Genomic DNA, 17,342 nt, shown 5'->3' with positions numbered 1-17,342 from the left:
CAACTATACGAACTCATATATTTCGAGTTAATATAAATTATGACACTGAATTAAAAAATTTTAAAAGTTTCCGATGTCTTCTCTTCTATTACAGAATGTGGTTCACAGTCCCGTTTACGTTGTTAATGGTCTAAGTAATAGCTCAAGATAACAATAGAGAGCTTTTGTTTATCCCAACGTTGAAACACAAACAGCATGAATATAAATACAAGAATACAATTCAATACACGGATTAATGAAGAGCTTGTGTACCTCACTATATTATGTAATCAAAACTAGAATATCCACAAATAATATGAAGTTCATTAGGAATACAAAAAAAACTTGAAACATTAATACAACGGTTTTAAGCAAAAATCAAAAGTTGTAAATTAAGGTAAATAAATAATAAAATTTGTTTTTTTTTAAATACATTCGCAAGACACTGAAAATAATGGTTAAACAATATATTGACATATATTGACCCATCATATCGGATCTTGGCTATCGTCTATGCTTTGATGGATGGTAGCGCTATCTTCACAAGTGATGAGAACAATCAATGTTAAAAGTTTGTTTAGCAAAGGCTTCATACGCAATTAAATGATGTATTATATGTGCACAACTGCATGCGGCTTGTTAACACAGCTGTCGTTAACACATGTAAGAATATCGATGAGCCAATTTTGATACTTAGAAACACAGTTACAGTTAGTTCGCCGTGATGCCTGAACAAGAGTTCAGGTATACACTCATCGTTAAAATATAAGTGAAGAACTAATATTAGGAAATTGTATAGAAACTCGTAACGTGAAAATTCTGTAGGCTACTTGTTGTGCGTTGTGTCGCGGCTGTACGTTTAAACATGAACGTTTAACTGATGAACATTAGTTAAAAACTAGCCTTAACAAAATTTGGGTTATGCTTCAGCCTCCACCCCAGAGTCGCTATGTTCGCGTTAGAGTTATTCTGGGTCAGTTGGCCAACTGATCGCAATCAGCGACTAGTCAGAACCTCCTGGCCGACTTTATAGTCTCCTGAGAGTAGGGCAAGAGTTAGCAGAATAAGGACCAGGCTCTTGTAGCTGTCTGATTCGGGGACCGGAATGTAGACCGAAAAGCGGACTTATAGGGGTGCTGGTGGACTATGCTCCCCGAGTCCTAGGCGTTCCTTAGTTCAGAGCCGCCCTCGGCTCTAAATTTTGTTAGGGAAGAAAATTTTAGTGATGAATTTCAGTTCATTGAAACAAAATTACAGAGATTTGCGCTTGTTAATTCGAAGCCCAATTCTTCCACTTTTAAATGATATTTTACATCTAAGAATATATGATGAATACCAAAGAAAGATGAGACTGAATTAGCAGAGGGCGATGAACCGTCATATATTTAGATAAATAAATGTGATATTGTGTAACATCGCCCACTTAAAACTAATTTTTACATCTTGGTAATGCGCCAAACACAGGTTACTTATTTGAGCCTTTATACCATCAATATTGAGGAGTGAATGACATACCGCGGTATCTTATTGAGTAAGTTTTGCACAAGATTTCAAACGTGAGAATTTTTCAAGATGAACCTCGATTGATTAAATTCTAAAAATTGTCTGTAGATTATACTTCATTTTACCGAAGACACTTATATATAAATGAATGATTCGAATTACATTTTTCTCTATTCTATCAAAAGAGTTTAGATGGGCTTCGGTTTTGGCGACTTTCAATTAATCGGCAATATTCTACACTGTTAGAAAAAACGGTGAAAAAACGGTCCCACCGGCGTTTTAGTAGCCGGTCGCCCCGTGAAAATAAACTGTTTCGCCGTTATTATCAAATGTTTTACGGATTTCTAGTGTAAAATTAGAATAAAAACGGCGACGCGATGTTCCTTTTCACGTTCCGACCGGCCACTGAAACGCCGGTAATACCGTTAACGGTAATTTTTCTAACAGTGTATCAATGGTCATTATTGAGTCTTCTCGTGCACTGATTCCATCCCTTAATGTTCTAATAGGAGGTGTCGTCAGGAGCCAATGTCAATCACTAGACAGAACGTTTATAGACCTACGACAATACGAAACCTTTGAATTCGCTATTCGTTTCGTTAAATTATTACCTATTTGAAATTTACCCCAGTTCCTCCGATGATTCGGTGAGCTAATGAAGTCTAATATCTTTCTTCCGTATGTTAATTCTTGCATCATATTGTTTAATATCACGTTAACCTTTTTAACGCATTTTCTCATTTATGAAAAAATGCACTTTTGTGCTCGCCATGTCAGTCTGTCTGTCCGTCTGCCTGTCCGTCCGTGACTTCACGTTTGCGTCGACGAGAAAATGCGCTCTCTGTCACTCGCTGCAGTGAGTACTGAGTTATTTTGTTCTTGTATTACAAATTGTCGTTTGTTTATGTGCAGAAACTCGTGCACCATCAATAAACCTGGTAAAAGTGTTGAATCATCTTATCACTTTCACGAAACTTTTGGGGAAACCTTTGAAGTCATTAATTATTATGCGAGCAAAGAAGTCTTTTATCAATTATCTTATTAATATATATAGAAATGATATAAATTATATAAGTGTAATTCGTTGTAAGTTATAACGCATACGTCACTCGAATCCAATGTTCATTTTGATGAGTGCGTGATGGATGCAGACAATCACTTTAAGAAAGGTGAGGGCCAAGGTGAATCCTTCATATGGCATCATTAGGATCCTTCGATAACTCCTCTAAAAAATTGCAGTCAAATTCTTTGAATAGATCGTGTAGCCGTAGCTTTAACGCATCTCGTGTAGCATTTATTCACCAGAGGCCATGCTTTCAAAATTCGCTAAGTGAACGTAAGTACTTACGCTATATTTTCTTGTCTATGATTGGTGGATTTTGCTTGAAAGGCCGTCAATTATTGGCTGATGAACTTACGATCTCTTAACTTTTTTTTAAAGTATGGGCCCTGAGAAGTTTTCAATATCACTTCGTCACAACGTGTCACTTTTGATCTCGACGCTGTAACACTCACTACACTGTGGTGCGGTGTGGAGACGCAAAATATTTATTTTCATATTATTATGTGTCTGATTTAAATTTTACTGTAGGATTTATTACTGTAGGTGATGGTATCTTAATTCAACTTTGCAGACCTAGATGCAAAATAATTACAACCTTCGGAGGCAACGTCTCGACACTGTACACTGTGGTCCGGTGTGGAGACGCAAAATATTTATTTTCATATTATTTTGTGTCTGATTTAAATATTAGTGTAGGATTTATTACTAAACGTAATGGTATCTTCTAAATTTTTAGACCTAGATGCAAAATAATTACAACTTGTGGCTATGGTTTGAGGCCTGCGTTGGCAAAAATTTGTTTCTGTTTATTGGGATTAAATTTTCCGTGTTCAGTTACCAAAGTTTTAGTAACCATACCTTTGTGTGAATATTATTTTGTCAGGAAACGTGAAGATCGCATAGGATGGTTAGTGACTAACAATAGGCTGAAGAATGAGTTTTGCGGTTACAGATGGTTCCTTTTACATATTTCCTTACTGCGCCTTTTATGCATTCTCTTGAGATCCGAAGTTTGTCTGATTCATCAGGCAGTAATTATCTAAACTCATTCAATGTTACAATCATCACCAGCTCTCTATTTCACTGTTGTTGTGATCAAACCTTTACGTGTAATTCAACGGAAGCCGTTCCATACCTGCCCCTATCAAAAGAAATTATGAGACCTTCAAGACATGTCGTCAAATCCGGTAAAATATATCTGTTGAATCTAGAAATGGTTTATTTCAGGATAATTATTGAAAAAATGAAAATGAAGTTTAGTTATCCCTTGAAAAAAAGCGAATAGCCGTGCAAACGAAGTGTCTTCTTGGACTGTTAGCCTACTGCTACAGCGTTGCAGTAGCACTTTTATTGACTGTTAACCGAATTTTGGAATGTTACCCAACTACTGAAACGGGTGGGACTGTACAGGTATTGAAAAACAACTTGCGGTATCTGGAACAGACGATAAAGCGTGCGCGACTCGTCCCGTTAGGACTGTCATAGACTGTAAACCAATTTGTTGAACTTGATTAACAAAATTTATGACTGTATTTAGCAAATTCTGTCTATCAACCAACTGGTGAAGTATTCCATTCGTCCACCAGTTGCACTCTAGTCTTGACGAGCCATGCGCTGCGACCAGAGACCAGACGGTAGTGGACAGATCCCTACCTACCGGACGCAGATTTTTGCTGCCCTAGCAGGTGAATTTACAGTCTGGAAATATTTATCATTCATTTATATCATTATTGAATGAGCAATCGAACTTAATTATTGATTGAGTCCTTTCAATCGACATCACAAGTCCTTATAAATTGACATTACATAGCTTTCATTGGAAACTTCATGTGGTATTACTTGATCATGTTACTTGAACTTCTTGAGGCAAAAGTATAATATTGAAGTGCTAAGTTAATACTTTATATCATTCTAGTTCTTCTTTTTCGGTTGGAAAAAAAATTCAAGACTCAAGACAGCAGGGAAAATTTTGAAATAAGTTACTTCGAATTCTTAATTGAACTTGCAGTAAAGTTATTCATTCTAAAAATTAGATAATAATAAAAGTCATTCTATTTATTGATTGTGGATTAACCAAATTATTTCTTTACCATAGTTTCAGTTGCAGCGCTGAGTAGCGGAGTCGCCATAGGCTTCAACTCATCGGCTATTGCACAATTAAGTAAAGCAACAAGCACATCTTCTGCATCACAGCAAACACAAAACTTAAACACAACTGATCCTGAGAGACCTTCAACTCGCGCGGTCTCTTTTACTGACAACCTAAAATCTGATAAGATCATTGAAGAAATGTATGTGAATGTTTCACTAAATATCGAATATATCATGCCACTGAGCCAGTGGCAAGTGTCGGTGTATGTAGCCATGCTGTCTGTTGGAGGGCTGCTGGGAGGTCTTGCCAGCGGACCCATTATGAACACCGCTGGGAGACGAGGAGTTCTCCTAGCAACATGCGTTCCTTCCCTGCTGGGCTGGCTCATGACAGGTGAACGTCCTGCTGGGACATGGCTCGGAGAGGGTGATTAAACATTTAAACTCGGATAAATTTACCATGGTAAATGCTATTCGTACCTAGTGGTTTGGGACCAAGATGTCTTCAACTTCAACTTTCAGTCACGAAAGCGTTGATACAAAAATTATTCCACTGTTTGAACCATGAAAGAATCACAAGATTCGCATATCGCTGAATCTTTCTACCTGGTTTTTCTTGTTGACTTATATCCTTTTCTATCATTTTCTATTCTCCCTTGTCAATTTCTAAACTGCAGTTTGTCTCCATATTTCATTTAATATTTTTCATTTTTCTTTTAATTGTCATGCTCAATCACCCAAATAACCCCAAAGTTTTAAAAACCTAATTTAACCCGACATTTAACGACCACTGCAACAGGTTTGGGTTACAACTACGCTATGGCGGTGGCAGGTCGTTTCCTGACAGGTTTGGTGGTCGGGGTGGCGAACGCTGCTGCCGTGACGTACGTGGGGGAGGTGGCGTTCTGTGACGTCAGGGGGGCGATGTGTGAGTACTTTTCTGTATTTTTAAACTAAAACTACTTTTCGGTATTTTTATAAGGAACAAAAACTAATAAATGTGAGTACTTTCCTGTATTTTTAAACTAAAACTAATAAATGTGAGTACTTTTCAGTATTTTTAAACTAAAACTAATAAATGTGAGTACTTTTCAGTATTTTTATAAAGAACTAAAACTAATAAATGTGAGTACTTTTCAGTATTTTTAAACTAAAACTAATATATGTGAGTACTTTTCAGTATTTTTGTAAGGAACTAAAACCCACAAATAGGCAATGAATCAGGATCTGATATTACGCATTGTGGACATGAGGCTTCATCACCCGAGCTAGTATTTAGAACTGTGATGTATGAGAGTTCATTTATATTTTTAGGCGCATATGAGACCCGGTACACATTTATGACATACTACAGTAATGTCGTTAATGTTGTTGCTATTGAATACATTTGGATACGATACGTTCAAAATATGAAGAAATCGTTTTATGGTGTGTTATTATGTGTTATTTAATGATATGTCAACACCCGTTATGTGGATGTCCATCGACTGAGAGACCCGTCAGGCTTATATATTCATGGCAAAATTTTCAGCCAATTATTATACTTTAGATAAAAATAAAGTTGGTGTCTGTGGTGTAAGGTATTCATTCATGTTTTCAACTTAACATAACATAACATAATGATGTCGGCGCTGAAATGTAGGCCTGATGTGGCCTGTCGCCGATTCTTTTCCTTTTCGTGCCTTGTTCATAGATCTAAACTCGTGTCATTTGACCGGATCTTTTCATGACTGACGATAGTTTGAAGTAGCTACTAGACTTCCACCGGGTTCGATAACGGAACTTCTAACTTCTTGCGTCTTTTACTTGATTGTTCAGACCGAGTTATTTAGTTGTCTCAATGGACATTATGCAGTAGACATCATTTCAATCGGCATTATTTTTAATTAAGAGTAATTTAATTTCAGCTCAGATAGAGCCAATCGATGTTGCTTCCCTATTTAAGTAAAACATTGTGCAATGACAATATATGTAGGGAGCTAGAATTTTAAATAATGAATTTTTCATTAAATGTACATAGTTTGCTGAGTACATGAATGTCTGCATCTCATGGCCAAAAACATGTATGTATTTCTTTTGAAGAGCAGCCCTTTAATTTATTTTGTGATTGATATGCCCAATTTCACATCACTTCCTAAAGGAAGACAAGTCAATCGAAGACAATCAAACGCATGTTTTCATCAATAACTGACCAAAACACATTTCAATCCTTGTATTCTGATCATATTCAGTAAGATTCAATTTATATTTGCATTAAAGCGAGCTTCTACGAGCTGATGTTGAATGTGGGGATCTTTCTGGCGATAATGGCGGGAGGCTGGACCCCCCTGAGGTACCTGGCACTGATGTGCGCCTGCCCCGGGGTGGTGGGTGCCCTGCTTACCTTCTTTTGCCACGAGTCTCCCGTGTTCCTGCTCATGAAGAACAGAGAGAGAGAAGCAAGGGCAGCACTGCAGCATTTCCGAGGTATTTATTTTATGTATGTGGATCCTTTTTCATGGGTAATATTTCTGACAAATTCTGGTATCACCTGGGTTTCGACTTTCAGAGGTATTTTATTTTATGTAAAATGATTCTTTTTCATGGGTAATATTTCTGACAAATTCGGGTATCGCCTGGGTTTCGACATTCAGAGGTATTTTATTTTATGTATGTGAATTTTTTTCTTGGGTAATATTTCTGACAAATTCGGGTATCACCTGGGTTTCGACTTTCAGAGGTATTTTATTTTATGTAAAAGGATCCTTTTTTATGAGTAACTGTTCTGACAAATTCGGGTACCGTCTGGGCTTCGGCCGAAGACTCGCTGCACTCGGCCTAAAGTTTTTCTGGGTTAGCTTGGTCTCCCGATCGAAATCAGCTTCTGGACAGAATCTTCTTTCCGATTTTATAGTCGCCTAAGAGTATGAAAAGAGTTGGTTGAGCCGAATCATACCGAACATGGGCCATACTTTCAAAACTCGCTAAGTGAACGTAAGTACTTACGCTCTATTTTCTTGTCTATGATTGGTGGATTTTGCTTGAAAGTCCGTCAATGACTGGCTGATGAACTTACGATCTCTTAACTTTTTTTGAAAGTATAGGCCCTGAGCTCCTGATTACGTGCGTAGGCGGAACCTATTTCAGAGTCGATCCCGTATCTAAATTTTGTTAGGGATAGGCGACAAATGATCATGAAGAATAGAAACGAGAAGCGAATGCAATGCTGCAGCATTTTAGAGGTATTTCATTTTCAAAATGCTCATTCCTGTTCGTGTATAATATAGATAACTGGGCGAAAAATGATTAGGTCAACGTTATTGATTTTCTAGACAGCGGATTTGAATTTTATTATACTAAGAAATGAATTAGGAGAAAGTAGGAAGATAAATTTTTCTGCATATATCTGTACTTAGTTGCTTTGACTCAACGAGATTACATTTATTTTCCATCTCATTATAATAACAAAAATATGTGCAAGACATGGAGGTTGTTTGCAGGCCCGCATTTCAATATCGATGAAGAGCTGAAAGGGATTAAGTCATCGCTTGAAAAGAATTCAACAGGCAAGAAAAGAATGATGTCTGATTTGAAGAAACCAAGAGTTTACAAGCCGTTGATGATCGTTCTTCTCGTGGCACTGTTCTATAAACTGACTGGGTGCGAAATGGTCCAATCTTACATCGACATTATGTTTGAGGTAAGCAACTTAATTGAAAAGTCTTTGCTTCATATGGTTCAGACTGCTCCATTTAACCCTTTTTTTTCAAAAACTGAACTTGAAATGCTTGTCCATATTTAAATACTTATCAAAACTGTCATTTCAGTTACTAGCCACGATGATCACGATGATGTTCATCTTAATTTACAAGTCCATGGAATGCTATTTTTTTTTCTTGTGTCTAGCTTCATTCCCGTAGACCTTGTGTGCGAACCAAAACAGAATGAACTTTTTCAATACAGGAATACAAAAAGATACAATTTCTCTATTAATTGCAGGAATCTTTGACGGGTTTATCGTTGAATTTGAGTAGAAACTTGGTGGTTGCGGCAGTTTTGGTATCAGGAGTGGCAGTCACCGTAATGGTGGATAAAGTTGGCAGGAAAACGCTACTTGTTATCTCGGCTGCCATCATGGCGCCTTGCCTTGGTGAGTGAGGCGTCGGTGACGCTCATTGTGATCTCGGCTGCCATCATGGCGCCTTGCCTTGGTGAGTGAGGCGTCGGTGACGCTCCTTGTAATCTCGGCTGCCATCATGGCGCCTTGCCTTGGTGAGTGAGGCGTCGGTATCGCTCTTTGTAATCTCGGCTGCCATCATGGCGCCTTGCCTTGGTGAGTGAGGCGTCGGTGACGCTCCTTGTAATCTCGGCTGCCATCATGGCGCCTTGCCTTGGTGAGTAAAGACATGAGTAAGGCATGGTGAGAATGTGCATAATTCATCGTGTGTGAGAGTAATGCTGATGGATGAGGCAATGGGATTGAAGGAACTAGGAATCTCAGGGTAATTTCGTATTAATGTCAAAAATTGGGGATGCGAATTTATTTTTCCACGTACTAATATTATTCGTAGTATGTTGATTTCATTGGAAATACCAGTAGATGACTTACAAAATGATACTAAACGTGTTTTCTTCGTCCTTTATAGTTATGTTGAAATTACCGTTTCCATGATGCTCTTTGCTGCATAATTTCATCCCATCCAATCCGAGCGGTTTGTATTTTTATTATTGTTCAAAAAATCAGGAATCAGATTATTAACATTAAGTTTTGTGGTATACTAGGACAATGAAACTTGAACGATTAAAGTGTATTGCTGGAAATTTCGGGGTGTTTTGTATTAAATGCCGGTCTGCATTGCAGGAAGTGTAGGAGAGTTTTGTATTTAGAGCCGGTCTGTATGGCAGGAAGTGTAGGAGAGTTTTGTATTAAGTGCCGGTCTGTATGGCAGGAAGTGTAGGAGAGTTTTGTATTAAGTGCCGGTCTGTATTCCAGAAAGTGTAGGAGAGTTTTGTATTAAGTGCCGGTCTGTATGACAGGAAGTGAAGGAGAGTTTTGAATTAAGTACCGGTCTGTATGGCAGGAAGTGTAGGAGAGTTTTGTATTAAGTGCCGGTCTGTATGGCAGGAAGTGAAGGAGAGTTTTGTATTAAGTGCCGGTCTGTATGGCAGGAAGTGAAGGAGAGTTTTGTATTAAGTGCCAGTCTGTATTGCAGGAAGTGTAGGAGAGTTTTGTATTAAGTAGCGGTCTGTATTCCAGGAAGTTTCAGGGTGTTTTGTATTAAGTGTCGGTCTGTATTTTGTATTAATTGCCGGTCTGTATTACAGGAAGTGTAGGAGTGTATTTCTACCTGCTACACCTCGACCTCTGCTACACCACAACCACACTCTGGTGGCTACCGATCACCACGTTGACCATATACATGTTCGCCTTCGGTCTTGGCTTCGGTGGTATAACCTTCGTGCTGATGTGTAAGACAGTAATTCTGAGCTGAGCAGAATAAACAATTATTTAATTGGTAATTGAGGGTAGATTGAGAATATGACGGTAGCTGAAGATATAGTTAAGGAGAGGCCATGGACAAAAATGAATGACTGATTAATACAAATTTGAACTGTTACCAATTTGATGTTACCTGAGCAGTTACCGAATTGGATGGCTGCTCCGGTCAAAGAAATTTGCATTTTTTGTTTGCAAAAATGAACTGCAACCAAACTGATCATGAAGTAAATATTTTTTCTTTCTTTTCTACGAGCCAAATAAAGTTTCTACGATCAGATAACATAAATTCTCATAGATTCTACAATGGTCGAGTAGTGAAAGTCTAAATTACCTTATGCATTGTAATGTAGTTTATTAAGTGTGAACTATCTAACTCTCCTCAGCCGAGATGATGTGTGGTGAATATCAGGGTCTGGCGTCCGGTCTGTCCGTGAGCGTCCTGTGGGGTCTGTCATTCCTCACACTACTCACGAACCATGCCCTGCTTGTGAGTAACTTGCCATTATTCACTAACCATGCCTTCCTTGTGAGTAACTTGTCATTCCTAACGAAACATGCCCTCTTTGTGAGTAACCCCTCATTCCTTACGCACCATGCCATCCTTGTGAGTAGCTTCTCATTCCTTACGCTCCTCACAAGCCATACCCTCCTTGTGAGTAACTTGTCATTCCTAGAGCTCCTCACGAGCCATGCCCTCCTTGTGAGTAACTTGTCATTCCTTATATAATAACCCCTCTCATTCCAGCTATATATAATAACCCCTCTCATTCCAGCTAAATATAATAACCCCTCTTATTCCAGCTATATATAATAATCCCTCTTATTCCAGTTAACTATAATAATCCCTATTATTCAAGCTATATATAATAATCCCTGTCATTCCAGCTATATATAATAAAACCTCTTATTCCAGCTAAACATAAAAATCCCTCTCATTCCAGATAAATAAAATAATCCATCAAATTCAAACTAATGCCAAGGCGTATGATCGAGGATCCCGCGCTCCACATTGAATAATATATTCATTGAATAAATTTAGTGACGAAATAACATTACCATGTGCAGGCAGCCATAGGAATGCACGGCGTGTACTTTCTGTACTCGACTTTCTGTGTGCTGGCGCTGATCTTCTCCGCTACCCTCGTCGTCGAAACCAAGGGCAGGACGATGCACGAGATAACTTCCCTCTTTGATGACGAACATGGCACTGCATCTCAGTATGGTGCACTGTGAAGTAAATGGCAAGACGATGCACGAGAACTTCCCTCTTTGACGACGAACATGGCACTGCATCGCAGTATGGTGCACTGTGAAGTAAATGGCAAGACTATACACGGAAAAATCACACTTTTATCATTACAGAAAAATTGTGGTATTTTATAATGAATTTATATAATATTGGCGAAATATTGTATGTTAAAAATCGTTACAGCACTTGATGAAACGTCGAAATTCATGAGAGATAGAGTTGGCTTAGATGCAGAGGCGCTGAATGAAGAAGTATTGGTGACAAACTATAGCACTAGTTACAAAATAAGCGCTGAAAATAATTCATATTATAAGTCTGCGTCGGAACAATAACAAACAAGTTTTCATAAATACTAGCTATTAATTACTGGAGTTTTACTCTTAAAGGTTCTTAATATTCCTTTAACCGTTTGAGCAAAATTCTCGAATTCGAAATAAAAAAAAATGTTATTATTCTATGTTATCTTTTTTTAATAATATTATTGGCACGAGAGTTCTCGCGTTGCGGAGGCCGGGAACTTATGTTGAGATTGGTGTGACGCTGGTCGCTCATGCCTATTTCGATTTCTGTGTGTATAAGGTATGATATGTAGTAAGATTCTGAATTTATAGCTTCATAGTCTAATAAGTTATATCATCAATATAATGAAATGTGCCCGTTTTCACCACTAAATGTTTGCCTTTTTAAAACATGTAACTCTGAGTCATCTTCAAAGCAGTGATACTGGGGCCATACTTTCAAAACTCGCTAAGTGAACGTAAGTACTTACGCTCTATTTTCTTGTCTATGATTGGTGGATTTTGCTTGAAAGGCCGTCAATGATTGGCTGATGAACTTACGATCTCTTAACCGTTTTTGAAAGTGTAGGCCCTGAGCAATAACTTTTTAAAAGCTCGTATGCCCGTGGCACTCCATCTGGAAATTTTTTTTTTTTTTTTTTGATTCGCAATAGAAGAACATGAGAAGTAATCATACATGACATAATGCCAGAATAAACAGTTGATTAAAACACATATTTATTACATCATGTATCGATCTGAAAACGTTGGCCTAGTCCATTCCAGCTTCTAACATTTTCACTTTTATTTATACATTTCCTTATCGTCTTTTTTTTTCTATAAAAGCCCACGTGCGTATTTTGCTCTTTACATTTTATATAACTCTCACATTCCAGCTTAAAACAATAATAAATTAACTCATTTGATTGCATTAATTTTTACAGTAACAAGTCAAGTGTAGTCACCACGCCTGCCTCTCCTGTCCTCAATGATGATTTGTGAGTTAGTTCTTATAACGACAAGTCAAGTGTAGTCACCACGCCTACCTCTCCTGTCCTCAATGATGATTTGTGAGTTAGTTCTTGCAACAACAAGTCAAGTGTAGTCACCAGACCTACCTCTCCTGTCCTCAATAATGATTTGTTAGTTAGTTCTTGCAACAACAAGTCAAGTGTAGTCACCAGGCCTACCTCTCCTGTCCTCAATGATGATTTGTTAGTTAGTTCTTGCAACAACAAGTCAAGTGTAGTCACCAGGCCTACCTCTCCTGTACTCAATGATGATTTGTGAGTTAGTTCTTGCAACAACAAGTCACGTGTAGTCACCAGACCTACCTCTCCTGTCCTCAATGATGATTTGTGAGTTAGTTCTTACAACGACAAGACAAGTGTAGTCACCACGCCTACCTCTCCTGTCGTCAATGATAATTTACCACTTAGTTCTTTAGCGGCAAGTTAAATCAAGTCACCAGGCCTGTCTCTCCAGCCCGCTCTGAACAACGCTCTGTTAACTAACCGAGTAATTCAATTTATGTACCCACGAGGCCTTCCATGTCATTTCATAGTCCGACTTGTACGGAAAAGTGACTACAGTAGTTTGCCTTGACTATCCTGTATATCATTTCCAATGCACTCTTTAAATAGTCACTAAGAAATATTTTTAATACACGGCATCGCCATATTTTCTCTAATGGTTAAGTTTTCTCCGTTTATACATTAATTATTAATAAGAATTTACATCAACATTATTACATTTTCTACGAAAAAGAATGTCATTTTCTTTATAGAATCAATTACGTACATGACTGAGATGTCATGCACACTACTAAAATTGTCTTTTTCGTAATACTGTAATTTCAGAAACTGGAAATTAATAATTTTCTGACGAGTTCGATACTATGTTTAAATGAAAAAGTATAGTGCAAATGTAGTTTTATTGAAGAAATCAATATGAAAATATTTCAACAGAAGATAATAATTTAGGTCCATAAAGAAAACATCTAATGTTTACAAAGTTGCTTAAACAATGCACATTAAAATCTTGAAACGATGCAAAGTTTGACAACGTGGAGACAAAGTTGCCAGAAAGTAGCACTATTGGTTACTTGACTGTGAAACGGTCGAGTTTGAAAAGCGTTTGATGTGGTTTCTAAGGTAAAATATAACTGAATAAGTCATAAATTTCCATGCCAAATTCTTTTTGCTGTTAATAAAAAGGAGTTATTATAAACATTCAAAAAATCATCAAAAATCCAAATTCAACACATCAGAGATACGTCTCTGTGGGGTTCGCACTGGTGCAGCAGCATCACTCTCCAGTGCATAGATTAAGCACCAAATGCAACGGCGTAAGCTGCATCACTCTCCGGTGCAAAGATTAAGCACCAAGTGCACCGGCGTACCATTGCGCACTCCTTGCTCGGTGAGCGTGAGGTCGTCTAGCAGCTCCGTATCACGCACCAGTAGCCGCTGTTGGTGCGCCGGCACTCCCAACCGGTGCCACAACTGCAGCTTCAGCGCCCGCACCGGCCAGTGCAGCACCACTGGTACCTGATCAATACGGAATTTTAAAATTATACACAATTTTTAATTTCAAGCAGGTTTCATTGAAGACCAGAGAATTTGTTTTATTCGCAATTTTCTTATTAGTTTTTTCAATATATCGAACATTATTTTTAGTTTGAACTGGCAAATTCTCTGGTCTTCAATGAAACCTGCTTGAAAGAAGAAATTCTGCCAACCTATACTAATTTTTAATTTATGCAAGATAGACTTATGATCAATACGGAATTGTATAATTATACAAATGTTACACTTTATGTAAGATAAACTTAATGTTTGGAAGTTTTCAAAGAATAAAATGATATGTTTTTGCTTCTCAGGTTTATTAGAACTTAAAACAGGGATCAAGTTTTGAAGAAAAATAATTAAACGTAAATAGTTTCTTTTTATATTAGTTAGTCTTACACGTATACGCGGTCATAGATTGAAGAATGGTCAGTAATAGATAGAAAACTCAAATCAAACGAACATTAGTGGTATCTTCCAAAATTATGTCAGAATTATTGAAAAACGCTATTAAATCCTGAAACAAATTAATCATTGTTTAATCAGATATAAAATTAAAATATTGTTAACTGCACGAAGCTGTTAAATCTTTACGTGGCATCCTTTGATTCGTGTATTCAAATTTTTAGAGCTTAGTTCACTGCACAAGACTATCAGACGTCACTTATTTGTCGTTCACCTCCGTAAGCACAAATATGTTCACTTCGAGGAATACTGAATTCACTTTCAATAAACCAACTTTGATCTCCTTAATTATTTTCACTCCCCGGAATTTTCTATTCTTCTATATAATTCTTAGGCAACCGATAACGCCGTGTGATAGTTTACCTCATGTTGGCTGCCGATGGGGAGAATGAGCGTGATCTTCATTGATACGCCTTCGAGTGTTATACTTCTTCAAAATAAGGAGTGTATTCGTCCGATTAAATGCACAGTCACTCGGAAAAAACGCAGTTGCAAATTTTCAAGAACGACGGGAGGTGAAAGTTCTTGTAGTTAGCAGAGTATTATGGATACCGTCGCTTAAACGTTACTTTAGGTAGTCGTTATTACGTTTAAAAATCATAATATTACAAAAAATTAGTGTAGCTAAATTCCTGCTATTTGAACTTTTAAATCCTAAAAAAATTTGAATTCGCCAAGTTCCAATGATCAATAAGAGAATAATTTTTACTGAAAATTACTCTTTCACCTTAAACTAAACCTACTATGATATTCTTCAATAAAGCAATTTTCACTTTCAACTCACGCCGCTAAGATTTTTTATTGAAAGAGTTATGCTATGTGAATCGAAAACCAATATTTTTGAAGACAATCGTTTTATTTGTTAGTTCATTTAGGCCGCTATAGTATTTTTATTTCGTTATCGACCGTATTCAATTCGGTTCATGTTAGTTGAGACTGAGGCATCAGTTTTATACGTCAGTGGTATTGCGTTAAGTAAATTAAATTTCACGCTCTGACAGCTTGATTAATATTTTTGTTTCGTTGCTTTTCGGCCACATCGACAAGTTTGCGATATATTCTCGGTCATTGACTTGATTGAATTTGACTCTATTTTATTCAGAAAATAATTGATCCAACACATCGTTCAAAACATGTTCCGGGTACACTAATCTCACAGAATACCTTAAAATAAAAATATAACTCAGTACTCACTGCAGTGAGTGACAAAGAGCGCATTTTCTCAAAATCGACGAAAACGTGAAGTCACGGACAGACGGACAGACGGACATGACGAGCACAATAGGGCATTTTCTCCATAAATGAGAAAATGCGCTAAATAATAACTTACCTTTGCCTTTTGCTTTGTTACTTTACTATTATTAACTAAAATATCACCGTGTTGGTGGACCACTCAGGTTAGAGTACAGGTTCATTCTTAATATTAATTCTGCTGTTAATGCTATTAATGCTATTTTTAGCGCATTTTCTCATTTATGAAAAAAATGCACTATTGTGCTCGCCATGTCCGTCTGTCCGTCCGTGACCTCAAGTTTTCGTCGACGAGAAAATGCGCTCTCTGTCACTCACTGCAGTGAGTACTGAGTTATATTTTTTCAATCTGTTGCATCGTCAGGAATCATTTTTCCTTTCCAGTCCACTCTAGCTTCCAAAGTAAAATTACTGATTCAATTATTGATAAGTATTCTTGTATTAAACAAACACAAATAGCCCATGCACACATGTGCCACACAATTTATTACCGAGTTTCTGTCTCTATTGGACCTCTTGTAATACTTGTATGATAATAATTGTATAATTATACTTGTATAATAATACTTGTATAATAGTACATGCTCAGAATAGATCTGCCCTGGCTTCACTTCAGTTTTCCGTAAGCCTTTAACTGGAGTTTTACTTAAAGTTTTTTTACTCATTAAAGTTTTACTTTTACTCAGTAGAGTTTTCACTTTTTGAAGAGTGTAAAAATGGCATCGATTGGCCAACTTGGGAACGTTGATCCTAACGATATCGTCTGCCATAAATAAAAACTTACAACGGATTTCAAATGGCGTAACGATTGGTTGGCACTTCTGCGAACACTCGACAGTAAAACACCAATAAATCGAGAGGATTATGCGAGCACAAACTATGCTAATCGATGCGTCTATGGTGATATATTGGGTTTGAATTCGCGTTAGCGAATTGCAGGAGAAGTGAATACGAGTTGCATGTCTTCTCTTCATTTCTGCTTAATTGTAGGCACCACTAACCGTTCGCCTAAACTGTTGAGCGTAAACGTTCGCCCAAACTGTTGAGCGTATACCACTAAAATGTTTCCAACACGGAAATAAGCAATAAGGTTGAGAAATTCCCAAGATCAAGAAGAAGCCATGACTTTTTTTATGGGTTCTGGGTTAGCGGATTTCCATTCAATTGAATTTCTAACAAATGTGGGTAAGTGTATTTAGTATATGGTGTATAAAAAGTTAGAAGTAAAGTCTGTGCGACCTATTTAGGCTAATAAAGTAATGCCCTAAAATTGCCATTCATGTACTCGGAAAAACAAAAACAAATAAAACTTTAGAATAAATCCTTTTTCAAACGAACAATTCAAATCTGATTTTTCTTGTCCGCTTGATTAAATTACTAAATTTAAAGCAAGTTTGATGCATCAACTTGCTTCCCC

The 17,342-nt window shown here is 37.3% G+C and overlaps 1 protein-coding gene across 1 annotated transcript; it reads left to right on the top strand.

Annotated features, from left to right (window-relative positions):
- The first annotated feature begins 4,870 nt into the window (after positions 1-4,870).
- On the top strand, positions 4,871-11,363 carry LOC108670946 (facilitated trehalose transporter Tret1-like). Its single transcript, XM_047884195.1, has 8 exons — positions 4,871-5,030; positions 5,418-5,564; positions 6,896-7,102; positions 8,116-8,315; positions 8,615-8,765; positions 9,941-10,084; positions 10,499-10,602; positions 11,181-11,363. The coding sequence occupies exons 1-8, from the start codon at positions 4,871-4,873 to the stop codon at positions 11,346-11,348; spliced, it is 1,281 nt and encodes a 426-aa protein (XP_047740151.1). The 3' UTR covers positions 11,349-11,363.
- Positions 11,364-17,342: the final 5,979 nt, after the last annotated feature.

The sequence above is a fragment of the Hyalella azteca genome, unplaced genomic scaffold, assembly GCF_000764305.2.
Source record: "Hyalella azteca isolate HAZT.00-mixed unplaced genomic scaffold, Hazt_2.0.2 contig14817, whole genome shotgun sequence".
Taxonomy (NCBI): domain Eukaryota; kingdom Metazoa; phylum Arthropoda; class Malacostraca; order Amphipoda; family Hyalellidae; genus Hyalella; species Hyalella azteca.
Note: the sequence above shows the minus strand (reverse complement) of the source record. Positions and strands in the feature narration are given on the sequence as shown.